This window comes from Pleurodeles waltl, chromosome 3_1 (genome assembly GCF_031143425.1).
Source record: "Pleurodeles waltl isolate 20211129_DDA chromosome 3_1, aPleWal1.hap1.20221129, whole genome shotgun sequence".
Taxonomy (NCBI): domain Eukaryota; kingdom Metazoa; phylum Chordata; class Amphibia; order Caudata; family Salamandridae; genus Pleurodeles; species Pleurodeles waltl.
In genome coordinates this window covers 872,366,491-872,385,792 of record NC_090440.1, presented here as the reverse complement: position 1 = coordinate 872,385,792, position 19,302 = coordinate 872,366,491, and the positions used below count along the sequence as shown (strand labels likewise).

Genomic DNA, 19,302 nt, shown 5'->3' with positions numbered 1-19,302 from the left:
TTTAAGTGAACTACAAATCCTGCAACAAACATATAATACGCATATACAGATAACAAGTCAGAGTCCCAGATTATGTGTTCCATCATTTATTGGCTCTAAGTGAAAAGCAGAAAAGGACCCTTCTCACGTTGGCCAGAAATATTCTACAAGATGTCTCTTACTCATTAGCGGGAATGAGCTAACTTGCTGTGATTGGAAAGATCATCATGGCTGCTAGTGACAGATTCCTAGATGGGCATGAGTAGTTGCAGTAGGCACGAAAATCTGCTCCTGAAGAACATTACTGATTCCAGGCATATGTACAAGTGGAATAATAGCATTGAACTGTCTCTTTGAAATAGGGAGTATGATTTGATGAGCTATAGTATTATGACTTTTGCGTTTGCAGAATATCAGCTGTGTATTTCTAACAGTGTGTTTATTTGACATAGAGACTTGTGTTTGCAGACTCTGTCCTGTGCCCACTGCTACGTTGCACAAGTGATTGTAAAGATCTCAACCTGGGTTTGTGGGGGCATGTTAAACCTGGGTGGGAGATGTAGGCTTTAGAAAGGTGTTTTATTGTGTTGGTTGGAGCGATTTCATGACATTAAACATATTCTTACCTGAGCATGTATTCTACTTATTCGCATGCAAGTCAAATGCATCCAGGATTATAGTCCACACAGATTGTGCTTTATTAGACATGTTTTAAGGAAAGACATGTGTACCCCGGTGTCATTACCCAAAAGTGCATTTCAAAACCTTAAAATGTTTTGTCTGGCATGTGATACTGACCTACAAGATAAGGGAATTGCTTGCACATTCCTTAATCTGCACCACCTATTTCTTCCTGCCAGACTAAACACATATCACTTACTCTTTTTTTTCTGGAAGACTGTACACACCAAACAAATTCACACAAGGTAATGCCTAACCTGTCATGCTCTTTATCCACCAAATGGTACCGTGCTCGGAAAGCCACAAGTCTAGCATAGTAGGCTGGAGCTGGTATAGAGACAGAGCGCGTGCAGCGCACATAAGTGTGGCACAGCTGGTATGTAAGGATCTGGAGCTCATCTGCAGTAAAGCGGTTGTCATCCCATAGGACATAGTAGTGCGATGGTCTGCTGGTGCCCTAGAAGAAAAAAAAGGGAAAAGTCTACACAAGCACTAGACCTGATAAGAATGGAAGTCAGGAATCTTGCATACTAAATACATACAAGTCTACAAAACCACCCCAAATTAGATTTGGAAATGTTAAGACAATAATGAAACTAGACATATACCCAAAATATACTCCCATGTGTATCACGCATCCCTGATTATTATATCTTGTAAAAACTAAGCAGGTAAAGTTTTGCTATCACAGGGGCAACATTCAGACTTGTATGCACACATTTTAGTACAAAATGTATACAAGATACTACCAATCCTTCAAATGAAAAGAAGTAAAGCATGGGCAATTAAGGTAAGGCCAAGATGTATTCCTCCACTACATTTACAAATCCTGGTGTTTTCAAGACAGGTTATAAAGCTGAGTACTGAGGAATGGCAACCTCAGTGAGAGAGGCAGGTCGACTATCTTAACATGTACATATTCAAAGTGGCTAAGGATGGAAAGTAGTGCTCTGATGCTCTACAGCACATGGTTGATTCTCTCACTGAAAATTAGATCAACAACCCAGCTCCAAACTCACAAACATAAGTTACCTGGATGCCTGCATGGCTGCACAGGTAGAAGTCAAACTCGAATGGGTGTGTGATGTTAGTGTCCACTGTGGTGCCAGCCGGGATGTTTCCACTTTTGCCAATCTGCAAAGACAGGTCAAAATAACAGTAACTACCAATCACAGTTTTACAGCAATAACAAACATGTTTTTATCACTCCTTTTTCTCGTGTTACACAATTAGCAGGAACTGAGCCTGTACCCAACCAGTTCGAAGAATTTCAAGTCTAAAAGGTTGTTTGCCAATTCATTTTTGGATAGTGGGACAGACAAAGGAGTCAAAAGGAGTAAAACGTTGGTAGAGGTAATAAGTGTTTAATAACAAAAAGCTGCTTTCTCAGCGTACAGTGAGAACTGCCAACAACAGATGGAAACAGTGCACCAAAACCCAATAGTAGTGATGTAAATTAAGGATGGGAACAGAGACCTTCAAATGTTAGTTCCCTCCACTGATTCAGAAACAGCTAAAGTAGCCAGAAAAGGAATGGTTTCTTATCTGTAATCCAATTTCTCTCTTAGGGAAACTCTCCATTGAAATCATAAGCACTGAATAGTCCCGCCCACGTGCAGGGATCCCAGAGACCTTTTTCACAATATATCTTATTAAGAATGGATGTTCACTTTTCTTTGGGAAGGCCTGCTGACTCACTTAAGAAAGAAAAAGATTATGCAGCCTCTAGGAACAGGCTACAATGGACGGAATCTTCATCTCGTACTTAAAAAAAAAAAAAGGGGGCCAGAAGAATTGAATATGTGCTTCATTTCATGATGTTTTTGGAAAACAGCATAAATCTCTTTCACAAACCTTTTTTGATAGAGTATAGAGATGAAGGAGACCAGGGCAGTGTAGCCCCATAGGGCGGTCATTTTATGAGTTAAAAATAGAGGCTGTGCCTTTACAAAACTAGGGACCACCAGTATTCCATCATGTTCAGCAGGTGGCAGTTGCTTCAGTTCTTTTTAAGGCAATGCATGAATGAAATGTGGCTCCCATGGTTACCTCTGTCCACTCCAACAGGGAGGAAAGAGGGTTGCTTATGACTTCAATGGAGATTCCCTTAAGAGTAGGGTGACCAGATTTTGAGGAGCAAAAACCAGGACAGGTCAGACATACAAGGACTAAAGACTTTACTCTCACTGTTATATCTGGCCTTTCCCGTTTTTTTTTTTGCGTAGCTCTGTGAATGTGTGCCGATAAAGGTGTGTGTTAATACATATATACACACACATAAACATTTAAAAGACTACATAAATAAAATTAGTTATGGCTTGACCTCCCACCCTGCACCCCTAACCGGTCCCCAACCACCTCTCTCTGCTCCCCACTCAGTCTCTCTGCTGGGAGCAGACAAATGACTGTGTTGCCTGACAGTAACAGATAAAGTACTTTCATTATTTCATAGGCGTTTTTAACTTATGCTTCCCTAGGTGATCAGACCTTTTTTTTCCCAAAAACCAGGACATTTATTTAAAGATCTAACCTTTGTTCCAAAAACCGGGACTTTTATTTAAAATTAAGAGAAGCGTCAGGACACCAGGACAGTTATCTAAAAAGCGGGACTGTCCAAGGAAATCCGGGACATCTGCTCACCCTAGCCAAAAGGGAACTGGGATTATAGGCAAGAAACGATTCCTTCTCTCTTAGGGGGGTGCCCATTAACAGTCATAAACACTGAACAGAGTAACAAGCACATCCCTGCCAGGAGTGGTGGAGAAGACAGAGGAATGACAAAGGTAGCCATTTAAGCAAACAGATTTCTGGGGTAGGCTTGTCCTACTTGAGCATCTGCTCTAGCATCAGAGTACAAGCAGTAGTGCTTGGTGAATGTATGAACAGATCTCCACGTGGCTGCTTTGCAAATATCCGCTATAGGGATCTTCCTCATTAAAGCAGTAGTAGCAGATCGACCCCTATTGGCGTGTGCTTTTGGTGTAGCTAATAGTGTCTTGTTAGCTTTTTGATGGCACAACAGAATACAGGAAACTATCCATTGGGAAATGGATTGCTTGGAAGTGGCTAGCCCTGTACAGAGCGGACCATAGTTGATAAACAATTGGTTCGATCTGCGGATGTCATGTGTCTTATCAAGATAAAATTTCAAGACTCTTCTCACATCTAGAAAATGAAGTATTCTTTCAGCTGGAGTAGAGTGATTGTCTGGATAACGTGTAAATCTGAAATAACCTTAGGGAGGAATTTTGAGTGAGTTCTCACGACCACTTTGCTAGAGGGAAAGACTGTGTATGGTTCATGAGAACATAATGCTTGGATCGTGCTAATCCTGCAGGCGGATGTTATTGCTACAAGGACACTGTTTTCCAACAAAGATGTTGTAGGGATGCCTTGTGAATGGGCTCCAAAAGGTTCTGCATAAGCCATAAAAGGACTATGTTGAGTTCCCAGGAAGGTGAAGGACGCCTAATGAGAGGAAAAACCTTCTTTAACCCTTCTAGCAAATCCTTGAATATGGATATTTTGAAAAAAAGAGGCTTGTGAGGGACAAGTTCTGTAGACAGTAAGGGCTGCCAAGTGAACTATTAATGAAGAGAACTGCAAGTCAGATTTTACCAAATGTACTTTGGAATAATGACATCTTCCTGGCAAGTTGTAGAGTCCACATTCTTGAACGAACACCAAATGCAAAATCTCTTTCACCTGAAGGCATATGCAGAACAGGTTGAAAGCCAGTTAGCCTCTTTGAGGATCTCCATGCAGTCCTGAGGCAGGTTCAAGTGTCAGTACTGCACTAGCTCAGGAGCCATGCAGCCAGATTCAAGGAGGATTGGGGTGAACCATCTGGCCTCTGAATTTCGTTAGTAGGTCTGGTCTGTGAGTTGTGGACGCTCTGACCGGTGAAGAAGTTCTGTGAACCACCACTGACATGGCCACTCCAGAGCTACTAGGATCAATCTGGACTGGAGGGATCAGGGAAATTGGCAGAAAGGCATAAAGAAATTTGCCAGGCCAGTTGTCGGAAAAGTACCCTCTTTCTTTGCATGGTTACCACCATTTTCTGCCTGTTGTCAGTGTGTTTGACTGTGCACGCTGGGATCCTGGTAACAAGGACCCCAGTGATTATGCTCTCTCCCTTCTAACTTGGTAACTTGTACCATTTTCACCCCAAATTTGGCATACTGGTGCCCCCATGTAAGTGCCTAGTATATGGTACCTAGGGCATTGGGGTGCCAGGAGATCCCCATGCGCTGCAGCATGTATTTTGCCACCCATGGGGATCCCATGCAGTGTTCTGCAGGCCTGCCATTGCATTCTGCGTGAAAGAGTGCATGTACCCTTTTCACTACAGATCATTGCACCAGGTCACTGTAAGTCACCCCTATCGCAGGCCCTCCTAGTCCAGAGGGCAGGGTGCAAGTACTGGTGTGTGAGGTCGCACCTGCACTAGCAGAGGTGCCCCCATGAACTCCAGTGCCAATTTGTCATAGAATTCATGAGTGCAGGGACGCCATTTTATGCATATACTGGACATAGGTCACTACCTATGTCCAGGTACATAATGGGAACTTCGAACCTAGGCATGTTTGGTATCAAACATTTCGGAATCATTCCCCAATACTGTTGCCAGTATTGGAAGTATATGCACTCTGGGGACTCCTTAGAGGACCCCCAGCATTGCTCCTACCAGCCGTCAAGGGTATTCCGGGCTGTCCAAGCAGCTGCCAACTTTCAGACAGGTTACTGCTCTCTTGCTGCTTCAACAGCTCAAGCCCAGGAAGGCAGAACAAAGGATTTCCTTTGGGAGAGGGGGGTAACACCCTCTCCCTTTGGAAATAGGTGTGACATGGCTTGGGAGGGGTAGCCTCCCCAAGCCAATGGTATGCTTTTAAGGGCGCATTTGGTGCCTTCTGTGCATAAACCATTCTACACCAGTTAAGTCCCTGCTCTGGCCTGAAACTGGACAATGGCAAGGGCAATGACCTCTCCCCTGTCCATCACCACCCCAGGTGTGGTGCCCAGAGCTCCTCCAGAGGGTCCCTGGGTTCTGCCATCTTGAATCCAAGGTTGGCAGGGACTTATGGGAGAATCTGAGTGGCCAAGCCATGCAACTGATGTCAGAGCCACTTCCTGATATGTGGTCACCTGGCTAGGTGACCAATCCCCCTTTCAGGGCTATTTAGGGTTTCTCTCTTGGGTGGGTCCTCAGATTTGGCTTGCAAGATTCCAGCAGGACTCCTCTGCAATCTTACTTCGACTTCTAGCCACTGGAACAGCAGCTGGACCCTCCAGGAACAGACAATCTGCGTCCACGATGAAGACTCTGCTTGCAACATTGTTTCCACAGCTCCTTCCAGCTTTTGCAACATGGCTTGTATACATGTCCACCAAGGGGTCTTCATGCTGCGTTTTTCCCCAGCCCTCCTTCCTCTGTTGCATAGCCCTCTGCATGCTTCTCCTACGGCATGGGATCCTTCTCCAGCACTGCTGCGTGGGCTCCTCTGGGCCTCCTGTGTCTCCATCCTGTGGGACTCCTGTGGGTGCTGCCTCTGCTCCAGTGGACTCTGTGTCGCTGAGGGTTACCAGTGACTCTCCCTCCTGAGCTGAGTCCTCCTGGTCCTCAGCAGCTCAATTTTCCACAAATAGCAACATTTGCCTTTGCCAAGGCCTGTTGGTGGAATCCTTGCACCAGAACCCGAATGCAATTCTTCTTTCAGCGTGGGACGTCGTCTGCACACCCCTCAGGAACTCTTCACCGACTCCCGGGCTGCAGTGCTGACCTTCCTCGCATCACCAATGACCAACTCCTGCAATCCTAGACTGGTGGGTAGGGGCTCCCCCCAACTGGACTCTTCTGTGATTTCTAGACTTAGTCCCCTTCTTCCACAGATCTTCCTCTTCAGGAATCCACTGTTCGTTTCTTAAAGTCTTGTCTGGGTGTTGCATTTTCTTCTTTTCTTTCCTTTTGGGTGGTTTGGGGACAATCTAGTAATTTACTCCTTTCCTACAGGTCAATAGGGGGCATTGTGATACTTACCTTTGGGGTTTCCTAGTATCCCCAGTTTCCCTCTACACATTCCACTTACCTGGGGGGGGGGGGGGGGGGGGGGATCCTGTGTTTACTTCCATTTTTTTAGTGTATGGTTTGGGCTCCCCCTATGGTCACTATTGTCTAACTACATTTGCATTGTTTTCTATCACTTTCTATGCCTATTGCTGATATCTAGTGCATATATTCAGTGTATGACTTACCTTCTATTGGAGGGTTGCCTCTCTAGTACTACTTTTTGCTATTGTGTCACTAAAATAAAGTAGCTTTATTTTTGTAACAGAGTGTTATCTTTCATGTGTGTGAGTGCTGTGTCACTACAGTGGTATTGCATGAGCTTTGCATTTCTTCTAGATAAGCCTTGGCTGCTCATCCACATCTACCTCTAGAGACCCTGGCTTCTAGGCACTGCCTACACTACACTAATAGGGAATACCTGGTAAAGGGTGTAAGTACCTTAGGTACCCACCACACACCAGGCCAGCTTCCTACACCAGTCGATCCAAAGGGCATTCCCGGTGTCCCAGGCTGGAAGTATCTTGAGGCAAAGGTTCAACATTTTTCTGTTTTCTGTGAGGGTAAACAAGTCTAGGTTTGAGTGCACCACAGCTTGAAGATGTTTTGTACGAAGTGGTCATGTAAGACCGATCTGAGGTTTTCTTGCAGAACTCTGCTGAAAGCGTCTGCTTGAGCATTTTGGACAGCTGGAAAGTGAGTTGCCGTGATCGTCAGGTCCCTGGCTATGAGCAATTTCCAGATTGTTTGGGCCTCGTCTGATAAGGGCCTGGACCTCGTTCCTCCCTGCTGTTAAAGTAGCAAGCACATGGTGATTGTATTGTCGTCTGAACATACAGGGACGATGGACGAAATGCCTTCAGCACCAGATAGACTGCTCAGAGTTCGAGAAGATTGATGTGATTGGTCATCTCTATCTGCGACCACTTGCCCTGAATTTGGAGGTGTGGACTCCCCATCCAAGTACTGATACATTTGTCACCATTGTTTGAGGAGGAACCTGCTGAAGAAATGGCATTACTTGAAGCAGGTTGGCTGGAGAGCACCACCATTTCAGGGACGGATTTGCATGAAGAGATAGTATCCTGTCTTGCCAGTTGCCCGTCAGTTGGTCCCACAGGCCCTTGAGACATTCCTGGAGCGGTAGCATGTGGAGATGGGCATTCGGAGTGAGGAAGATGTGGAGGGCATAAAGCTGAGAAGAGACAATACTGCCCTCACCGTTGGATGACAGACTTTCCTCAGAAAGTGACACTTCAGAAGGACTGATGAGCATCTCTTCTCTGAAGGACACACTCTTGCCTTTATGGTGTTGATGGAGGCTCCAAGATAATGCAAGGTTTGAACCCGAGTAGGTGTTGACTTGAAGCCCTAACCTTTGAAGGAGATCGTTAAGTCCAGTTGTAATGAAGCTGGACTTCCTGAGTCATTGACTTCTTGATTAGACAATCATCTAGATATGAGGAGACAAAGAATTGGTGCTTCCTGAGGTGGGCAGCCACTACTGCCATGCACTTGGAGAATGTTATGGGTGCTGACTTCAGGCCAAATGGAAGTACTTGCTACTTATAGTAGTCCTGCCCCACAACGAACCGTAAGAACTTTTGATGTTTTCAGGTGATTGGAATATGAAAATGTACATTTTGATGGTCGATGGAGCAAAGCCAATCTCCCTGGTGTAATTGGGGATAGATTTGATGCAATGCCAGCATCCAGAACTTTTATCACCAAGTCCATTTGTTGGCTATTTCGTGGCCGAGTATGGGTATGAATTCATTCTCGTCTTTCTTCACCAGAAAATATCTGGAATAAATGCCTGTTCCCCGTTGTCTGTGAGGAATGGTTTCCACCGCTTGCTTTTGTAAGAGGATGTTGACTCCTGACCGTAGCAATGGGAGATGGAAGTTGGATGGTTACGGAGGTATGAACGATGGGGGGACTGGATCTGAGACAATATCCATTTTGCACAATATTCAGAACCCAGGCTTCTTGTGATATGTGTTCCACTCTGCCATATAGTGAGAAATGCTTCCTCCCACTAAAATGGATAACAGAAGAGGGGGAAATAATGATTCAGGGTTTCAATCCTGATGTTTGCTTACCCCCGCTTGAGCAGGCTGCTCGGTGGATCTTCCCCTAGTCTCCTTTCGCAGATGTTGCTGAGAAGGTCATTGGTGCTATGACTGTTGGTGACCCTGACACTAATGTGGGGTTTGAATCCTCTGAGTATAGAAACAGCGTTGATAAGGCCTGAGAAATGTTGTTCCTTGGGTATCTCTTAACCACTGCTTTAAGAGTCTCCATTTCAGCCTTCATGCATGCCATCATGCCATCAGTGTGGCTTCCAAAGAGGGCAGAGCCGGAGAATGGGAGATTTAGTATTCTCTGTTGAGACTCTAGTTTGAAGGATGTGAGGCGGAGCCAAAAATGCCTCCTCAGAACGACGCTGTGGCAGTATTCATGCGGTGCTTATAGGGAAGAGTTTGCTGCTGCACTTATGACTTGATTGGAAACCATTAAGCCTTGATTAAGAATCTCAATAAAGTCTTCCTATTTATCTCAGGGAGCTGTTCTATGAACTGCTCAATGGATTCCCATAGTGCTCTGTCATACCTGCTGAGAAGAGCAATTGCACTGGCCGCTTTCATGGTAGTTGCTGCAGTGCTGCAAACTTTACGACCAACAGAGTCTTGCTTTCTACTCTACTTATAAGGAGGCACATTAGAAGTCGCAGTAGTGGCATGGTGCTTTTTTGCTGCTACTACAATCACCGAGTCTGGAGGCAAGTCAGTACGGAGGAAGGTAGGGACTTGCTCCAGATAATTATATTTCTTCTGGAGCCTTGATGGATCCAGTTTAAGTGAGGCTAGAGTCAAGAAATGACCCAAAGCCTGCTCTAGGAGACCTAGTTCCAGTGGTAGTAGTGGTCTTGATGCTGGCCGGTGCTGGAGAGTTTCAAAGATCACTGATGTTGAGGGGGGTGGAACCAACATGGGTATGTTAAGCTTTGCAGCTCCCCTCTCCAGGACTTTCTGGAACATGGTGCCATCTTCCACCAGTGAAATGCGAGGTGGTGGTGAATCCGAAAGTGTTGGAGAATAACGTCCGGATGAAGTGGACGATGTATAGGTGGAACGTGACCGTTGTGAATAGTGACAATGGCGGGAGCATCTGATAGATGGTGATGAGTGCCTGGAGCTGTGATGGTGATGACGTGAATGATGGCGAATTCTGGACCGAGATCTGGGTCTCAGTATGGGAGTGTCCACTGGTTGCAGCATTGGTACCGGCATAGGAGCCACTGGAGACTTGAAAGAGGCAGCAGTGGTAGTGGTAGAGGTGGATGAGGTGGTGGATGATGAGGTGAAGCTGGTGGCGGAGAACTTGGTTTGACCCTTGAAGAGGGGGAGTATGTCCTGGAATACTCCAAGTCTGGAGATGAATGATATAGCTCCTCTTGTTCCTTGCCTCCTGTAGTCTTGTCATTGAAAGACTTCTCGACCACCTTCCATGTCTTGACATCAGTCTACTTTTCAAAGATGACCTTCAACAGCACCTCAACCTCGATGTGGTCCTTGATGGAGACCTTTGACGGCACCTCGTTGCTGATCTGGACCTTGACGACGACTGTTGCTGATACACTCCTCGAAGGCAAAGTAAGTCTGCGGGGAATAACACGGTCCAGCCGGTCACTTTTGCGACTCAGCGGTGTCGGTTGAAGTAACCTACCCGCGGCGTGTTCTCCCCGAAATGAAGCATGACACCCATCTGGGTGTGTGAGGGCTCTTGCTCCTGAACTTGAACTGTCCCCCTGGATACATGGAACAGTGTACCATTTGTTGTTGATCATCCTTTCACTCAGTCATCCCTCCTTTCACTTACCCAGCCCCCTTTCATCCATTTATCCATCCATCCTTTGAGACAGCCTTCCATCCATCCCTTTCACTCATTCATCCATCCTTTCAATCCACACATCCATCCACCGTTTCACTAAGCAATCCATCCTTTTACTCATCCATCCATCCATTTACCCTTTTACTCATCCATCCAACGTTCCACTGACTAATCCATCCGCCCTTTCACTCATTTGTCCATCCGTTCACCCCTCACTCATCCACTTGTCCACCCTTTCATCGAGCCATCCATCTACCCTCCCTTTCACTCATCCATCCTTTTACTCAGTCCATTCATCTATCCTTCCAATCATCGATCCATCCATCCATTTACCCTTTCTCTCATCATTCAACCATCCATCCTTCCACCCTTTTACTCATCCATCTATCGATCCTTCCTCCGTTTTAATCATTCATCTATGCATCTATCCATCGGCCATTTCACATGTCATCAATCCACCATTTAACTCACACATCCATCCATCATTTTCCCTTTTGCTCATTTGTCCATCCTGCCACTTGTTCATCCATCCACCCATTTACCCTTTCCCTCATCCATCCACCATTTCATCCAGCCATCCATCTATCTATTATCCCTTTCATTCATTCATCCATCTTTTCAGTCATCTCTCCTTATACCCGTCCTTTCATACAACCATCCACCCTTTCAACCCAGCCATCCATCCATTCACTCACCCATCATCCGTTTACCCTTTCACACATCATCCATCCTTTCACTCTCATCCATCGTTATCATCCATCTACCCTTTCACACATCCACCCGCTCATCCATCCATTCTTCCACTCATCCTCTATCCATTCACCCTTCCACTCATCCAGCCATCCACCCATCCTTATTTCCCTTTGACTCTACCATTCTTGCATCTAATCTTTTCACTCATTCATCAATGCATCTATCCATCAAACCTTTCACTTACCCATTCATCCACTCAAATATCCATCCATCATTCTACCCTTTCACTCATCCATTCTTCCACTTGTTCATCTATTCGTCCTTTCGCTCATCCATTCAGCCACTATTTCATCCATCCCTCTATCCCCCTTTTACTCATTCATCCATCCATTTCTTCACTCATCCTTCCTTTCATCCATCCTATCACTCATCCATTCATTCGTCCTTTCAACTCGGCCATCCACTTAGCCTTTCACTCCATCCATCCACTCACCCATCATTCATTTACCCTTTCACTCACTCATCCATCCTTTCTCTCATCATCAATCCACACTTTTACATATCCATCCACTTATCCTTCCATTGATCCATCTTTCTCCTTTCACTCATCCATCCTTATGCCTATCCTTTCACTTATTCATCCATGCATCTATCCATTCACCAATTCACTTACCCATCCACCATTTCACTCACACATCCATCAATCAATCCATCCATCATCCTTTCATTAACTCACCTTCTCACCCTTTTGCGTTGATTATGAGGCTTAGTCTGCCGAGTTGCAAACAGCACAGGCCGGTCAAAAACTCCACCCCCGCTATAGCTGCTAAAGCGCTGGAATGAGGGGGGGGGGATTGACCTCGAAACTGCTTGATAAACTCTTCCGTCCTGTTTGAAGCAATTTGGAGCTCTCTTAAACACGCCATCACAATCCCCTTTCTTGGGGAAAAAAAACACTTACAAGTTTGAATATCCAAGAAAAATACTGACCCATCGCTACCCTCCCCTTCTACAAGGTCATAAAAAGGAGGCAATGAGACTCCAAAAATATATGGACCATAACCATCCATGATCATCAATCAGGTTTCACGTCTGTGGGGGATACCCAATCAGCATTAGCTCACATCGTCACCAAGGATGAGATAAAACAACACCCCTTATAATCTCAGACCTATTCACTGCTAATGTCAATTCCAAACAGAACAAAATATGCAGAGTCAAGCTCTTGCTTTGATCCAGACATTTCTTGGCCGTCACGGTAAAAGCAAATCATGACTGGTGCAGCCGAATCGTCCTTGGGCCCTGTGGCATGTAGCCAAGGCTTATCTCTCCCATGCTTACTGTTCAATATCTACGCAAGTCCTCCTGCACAGATCAGTCTTATACTAGCTCTCAGATGAGATGGATGCAGCTGCAGCCATTTTGTTGGGGCAAACGAGATGGAAAACCAGTATTAAAGGCAAGTAACTTATCTTATTGAAGTACAAAATTAAAGTAGTATTACTTACAATTTTTGGAGACCAAAAGAGCGTCAGCTGAGTCTACATTCCCCATCATTATTCCGCCATGGGAAAGAAAAAAACACACAGAAAAAAAAAACCTTACCCGCTCGTTCCGATCCGCACAGAAGAGTCGCGTGTGATGGCGTTTCTGGACAACAATGTACGTGATCCCTGGTTGGTAATCCTTTTCCAGCTTTATGCAGGCATCCCGGATGGCAAGGAGTTCATAGTGAAGAATCTTTAGGGGCAAGGGTCAAACAGCAGCAGTTCAGAATGCAGTGAAGATGTGCCTTGTTAATGCTCACTACCGAATGCTATCTACTGTTGCAGGTTATGCTTGAAACTCCTGCCTAACTCTATCCTGCTGAGCTATGTATCCCCTGATACACGTTTCCACCTTCTCCTTTAGAAATATTTAAATACCACTGAAGTACTGTGTTAAACGCTTTGAGTGACTGCATCTCTCTATAGGGCTCTGTCATGTTGACCCTCTCAGTTCTCACAAGTGGCTTAGATGAATGTCGGTCTTTGCATCACACTTCATAAAATGCCTAATACACATCTTAAACTACCATGATACATCACATCTAGGCAATGTCTAGTCTATCTTTGTCCTGTAGACTTGAGTCCACAGAACACAATACATATTATCACAGAAGTGGCCCACAGAACTGAACACAATAGATCTGATGTGGCCTGCCAACTTGTGAACAAATGACTGAAGACCTAGCTCAGTGGTTCCCAACCTGTGGTCGGGGGACCCCCTGGGGGTCCGCAAAGCTTAAAAAATTAAAAAAATATTAACAAATATTGGCAAATTAGGTCCCAGCTTCCAGTAATGACTCAGGTGGGGGTCCCCAGATTCCAGTGTTGATTCAGTGGGGGACCCTGGGTTCCATTAATGTTAAAGTTGGGGTCCACAGAAATCAAAAGGTTGGGAACCACTGATTAGCTACATTAGTATACAGCCTACAGAATTCGTATACAGCAGATTTGACAATCTAAGCACAGTTCCTTGAATGAAGCATCAAGAAACGGGCATAAAACTCTATGTCAGGGGTCTTCAAACTGGGGGGCGGGCCCCCCTATGGGACCTCAAGTGATCCCAGGAGGGGGTTCCAGGCTCCGGCCAAAATAGAGATAATGCAGATAATAGTGCTTTGTTTTAAGCAGAAAAATGTTTATTACATTTGTAAAAAGGTGACAGAACTTAACTGGAATGTGCGAATAAGTCCAGACGTATTTTTAACATTGCCAACGTAATAGAATGGTTATGAAAAATTCTGAGGAGGGGCCTGATGATTTATTTTTTCCCACTGGGGGGGGCGCAGCATTAACACGTTTGAATACCACTGCTCTAGGTCAGGCACACTAAACTGGAGAATAATGCACAAACTGAATCGAGACATAGACAGAGCTCCAGAACTTCTTAACGATGCATTCAGCGGTACAAAACACTGATTGTTTACTAAAAAGAAGTCTGATCATATTTATTGAGTTCAGAGACCACATTTATTTCTAAAGTGGACCGGCAGGCATACACCCACTTTCACGGTGCAGGGCATGATATTGTTGGCAGTCAGTACTAATGCTGAATCCTGGCCCCTGCAAGCTTTCGCTCCAGACTGAAAGTTGTTATCCTCTAAAATACACTATACACGGACAGATGTCTGCAGATGTTAGTAGAAGAAAGGTGTAATTGACTTTTTAAAAATGTAAATCTGCATCCCAAAACGGGAACATTAATTCTTTCAAAAATACACAGGGCACACAAGGTTGCAAGTGTACTTTGTTGCCTCTGGCATCAGGTTTGTGGTGTTTTACTTTGAGAGATAAAAAGGTGAAATAAGTACTGCCAGCACATTATCTTTTACGGTGCCCACAAACACACGTGCGCGTGTGTGAATGCGCACGTGGTTGGGGATGTGTGTGTTTGTGTGGTGGTGTATTTATGTGTATTTGTATGCATATGCATAGGGATGGCATGTTCCGGGACTGTGTGGCTTTAAAAACTAATAATAAAAGAAAAAAGTCCAGTATTTCCTCCTCAACACATTTAAGTACTCACCTGTCACTTTTGTAATCTCGCTGTGACTGGTCAGTGGGGCAACTTCCCGGGACTCTCACCTAGAGATTCCGTCCTTCAGATTCACCCTCAAACACACCCACAATCCCCTCCTTGGTTACTTATTCTATTCTATCCTCAACCCACCCTACAATTCGGACTTAATTTATCCTCAAACGCTCCTCCCTCTGCTTACTTTCCACCTTTCAAGGTGCGCTGTCACCTGTTGTCGTGCCTCGCCGTCTACCATGTGCGCGCTTTTTTAGCCTTCACCGCTCACTATACTTTTATCTGTCTCTTTCAGCCGAGGTCTCATCCGTGGCACAACACCCTCAGTTTTACCATTACCTTACACCCTATCACTATCCCGTCAACTACTTCTGCCCACCTCCCTCACACGCCATGCCCCGCCTCCCGGAGTGTCCTTAATGATTTGTCGTCCCCTCTGGTACTATGCCCTGACCTCTGGAAGCTGTCTGCCAGGTCTCACCCACATGTTCCAGTACCCCACGGCTGCTGGAACCGTATCTATCGAAAATATACGGAAGTACCCTCCGCGCCATGCCATCAGCTAGGCCATGCTACAGGATGTTAGGCTCACTGCACAGTGTACACTACGCCATTAGTAAAGCCTTGCACAGCTCGTGGCCGTGGAAGATATCAATCATGGCATGCTTACCTGCCCGCGCTGTGCCCTCTTCGTACAGGTTGCCACCACATCACCCTTTGACGCTGTTGAGTTCTCTCAAGCTTTTTACCCGTGTGTCGACCTATTCTTGTTAATATCCCCATCGCCCTGGGCCCTCACCTGCGGTAACTGTCCCTCGGGCACCCCGTCGCGGTAGAAGATAATTCGTGTGGGTTTGAAGCGCGTGGACTTGTAGAACTGAATCAGCAGCTCCCGCACCATGTACGAGAGGTCTTCGATGATCTCTTGGCGGGGGCGCTGCACTCGCACCGTGGCACAGTACCGACTAGGATGGGCATCCATGCTCCCCACCACCTGCAGGTAACAGAGCCGTTAGAAACAGCGATAATACAAAACATGCAATGAACAGTCCAAGAAGGCAGAGTTTAGCACGTGCCCTCATTTCTTCCAGCACTGAAAGAGCAAGTCTTCATTCAGGAAGAACATTTCTGTACTGTGACCAATTTTCCAGTTATCTAATGCAAGACGACCAAGACCATGAGGAATCACAGGCATAGTTATTTGAACTGCAGAGCTACTTATGCAAAGCACAACGAGAGGGGAGAGTTTCGTTGATTAGAATACAGGGACAGTGGTTATGGGAGCAGCTACAAGGAAGTCTGCTTAAATGGTAAGAAACTAGTATAATTGCTAACCAATTGTAATTCAATAGGGGAACACTGTAGCGTGGAGTACACATTGGGAAACAGTCAAAAGTGCATATGTAGGTGTGCGTGTGTGTATAAACGTAGAGGTCACGCTGGTGATAAATATGGACACCCACATCAGGGACACAGCAGGGCCATCTTCCATGCATCATGTGTCAAGCTGCCTCTAGATTCTGAGGGTCTGGGGCCACTCATGCTCACTTCCTCTGGTACTCCAAGCTAGCAAATATCTCAGTTCTTGCCCACTTCAACAGCGAAGCACTGAAAAACCTTCCACTACCATTGTATATGTAATATTGCTGATACACTCACACAGGTAAGGGTGATCACGATAGAAGCTAGAGAGGGAAGGAGCCTTCTGGATGTTACCCCATTCATCAGATAAAAAAGACTGACCTGTAACTGTGATTTATGGGCGAAAGATGTTCCATGCATCCACATGCTATGCTGGATTACACCATGACATCAAGCTATTCTCCAAAACTGGGGCAAAAATTCATCACAGCACGTTAATCTGTGCAAAACCCAACGATGGAGAATTTGGACCGTTTCACACACAATCAAAAACGTTTGGGGACCAGGAAAGATGATGTATCTTCCAAACGGTTGCCATCTTACTATTAAAATATACAATCACGTTTTTAAAACATTAGAAGTTACATAGCTTTTGGTAGAAAATCCAGACACTGAAACTAGAGAATTAAAATGGTTGCCACCACATTATAAAGGAAGGCACTACAGAGAGAATGGTCTGGGCAACTGTGAGGGCTGATTACTTACAGCTGTGATGGAGGGCTTTTTCCCATCCCCTGCAGGTGGGTGAGTCACATCCGCTCCCAAGAAGATGACTGGCTGTTGGAAGACGGCAGAGCTGCGGGAGGAGAAATAAGGAGAACTTGCAGAACCTTATAGAAACAGGGCATATAACAGAAAACATAAGGGGGGCAGCCATGTGCTTGGGTCTGCACAGCTCTAGGCAGAGGACCTCTATCACAGTGTGTGCAAAGTCTGTTCTTTTGTACTGTTACGGAAGTGAGAACAAACCTTTTTTTTATCTTGTAATAAAACTCGTTGCACCTCGCAGGAGTTCACCGTCACCTTGACTCCTTGCAGCAGGACGGTGAACAGATCTTTAAAGCTTTTAATAATGAAACAGCCCGACAAACCATGAGGCTTCCTGCCTGTTAGAATTGGGGTCTCTAGTTGGCAGTGGTCTGCACCATGTGCAAGTAGGGGCCCTCAACAGCTCTGACTGAGGCTATCACAGTGTCTTGACGGAATTGCTTTCAACAGTCTGACGCCACTCGCAAGGGAGTGCGGGCCGGTTAAGGAGTCTCACGGACACCAGGTACATTACCTTTTAAAATAATGAGGAAACAAAGATGCTGCATAGAGTAAGGGAGGAGAAGCGTCGCTGGAGCCAGTGCCACATCGGTTCCTAGGGGGGAGGTGAGGTGCCTTTCCTTATAGTTGCAAGGGAGGTGATGCAGCGTCAGTTGAGAGGTGTTGGTTCCTTACCACAAGGCCGGGTTTATAAATCTAGCATGTCAAGATGTGAGGCGTCGACTTTGCAGTGTTGCAATCACACCACAGGGCTACTGGTGCTCCATCGGAGTCAGGTGTCACAGACGTCAGTGACATGGCACTATGGACTAACTGTGGGAAGGTGGCTTTCTTCTAGCATGGTTACCCCCATTTCTGACCTGCTTGTCAGTGTGTTTTTACTGTCTTACTGGGATCCTGCTAGTCAGGACCCCAGTGCTCAGAATTTGTGGCCTATATGTCAGTGTGTATTACTGTGTTGTCAGTATGCTTGACTGTGTCACTAGAGTTCTGCTAACCAGTTCTGTTTTCCAAATTTGTCACTATAGCCAATGACTCCATATTCCAATCCAGATTGGCATATTGGACCCCCTTTATATGTCCCTAGTATATGGTACCTAGGTACCCAGGGCATTGGGGTTCCAGGAGATCCTTATGGGCTGCAGCATTTCTTTTGCCACCCATAAGGAGCTCATATAAACACTCCCTTATTTCACAACCATTTTCAATGGCACCAGGTAACTTATTAGTCACCTACAAGTCTAACCTTCAGTTACTGATGACTAGGTGCAAAGTTACTGTGTGTGAGGGCACCCTTGCACTAGCAAAGGTGCCCCCACGTTGTCCAGGACCAATTTACCGGACTTCGTGAGTGCGGGGACACGATTAGAAGTGTGCACTACATATATGTCAATACATAAATGTAGCTTCACAATGGTAACTCCGTATATGGCCATGTAAGGTGTCCAAGACTGAGAAATTGAACCCCTAATCCAATTCTGGTATTGGGGGGCCAATTCCATGCACCCATGGGGCTCCACCATGGACCCCTAGTACTGCCAAACCAGCTCTCTGAGGTTTCCACTGCAGCCCCAGCTGCTGCCACCTCACAGACAGGTTTCTGCCAGGTTTCTGCCATCCTGGGGATTGAGCAGCTCAATCCCAGGAAGGCAGAACAATGCATTTCATTTAGGAGAGGGGTGTTACACCCTCTCCCATTGGAAATAGGTGTTACAGGCATGGAAGGGGTATCCTCCCAGAGCCTCTGGAAATGCTTTGTAGGGCACAAACGGTCCCTCCTAGCATAATCCAGTCTACACCTGTTCAGGGCCCCACCCCGTCCCTGCTCTGGCACTAAACTGGACAAAGGAAAGGGGAGAGACCACTCCCCTGTCCATCACCACCCCAGGGGAGGTGCCCAGAGCTCCTCCACAGTGTCCCTGGAGTTAGCCATCTTGGATTCCAAGGTGTGGGGACCCTCTGGGAGCATCTGAATGGCCAGTGCCAGCAGGTGACATCAGAGACCCCTCCTGATAGGTGCATACCTGGTTAGGTAGCCAATCCCCCTCTCAGGGTTATTTAGAGTCTCTCCTCTGGGTGTTTCTTCAGATTCGGTCTGCAAGACTCCACCAGGACTCCTCTGCATCCTCTGCTTCAGCTTCTGACCGTCGGATCAACCGCAGACTGCTCCAGGAACGGCTGTAACTGCAACAAAGTATCCAGGAAGGCTATTGTGAACCTGC

At 45.9% G+C, this 19,302-nt stretch overlaps 1 protein-coding gene across 2 annotated transcripts in view; it reads right to left on the bottom strand.

The window, feature by feature from the left end:
- Positions 1–19,302, bottom strand: part of LOC138284719 (protein argonaute-1) — a 316,972-nt gene that overhangs the window by 44,647 nt on the left and 253,023 nt on the right. For both annotated transcript variants that reach the window (XM_069223832.1, XM_069223833.1), the window contains exons 14-18: positions 17,018–17,108; positions 15,690–15,884; positions 12,920–13,054; positions 1,693–1,794; positions 918–1,117 (exon numbers count right to left, since the gene is read on the bottom strand). In XM_069223832.1, coding sequence (XP_069079933.1) covers positions 918–1,117; positions 1,693–1,794; positions 12,920–13,054; positions 15,690–15,884; positions 17,018–17,108 — 723 coding nt within the window. The remainder of the gene's footprint in view (positions 1–917; positions 1,118–1,692; positions 1,795–12,919; positions 13,055–15,689; positions 15,885–17,017; positions 17,109–19,302) is intronic.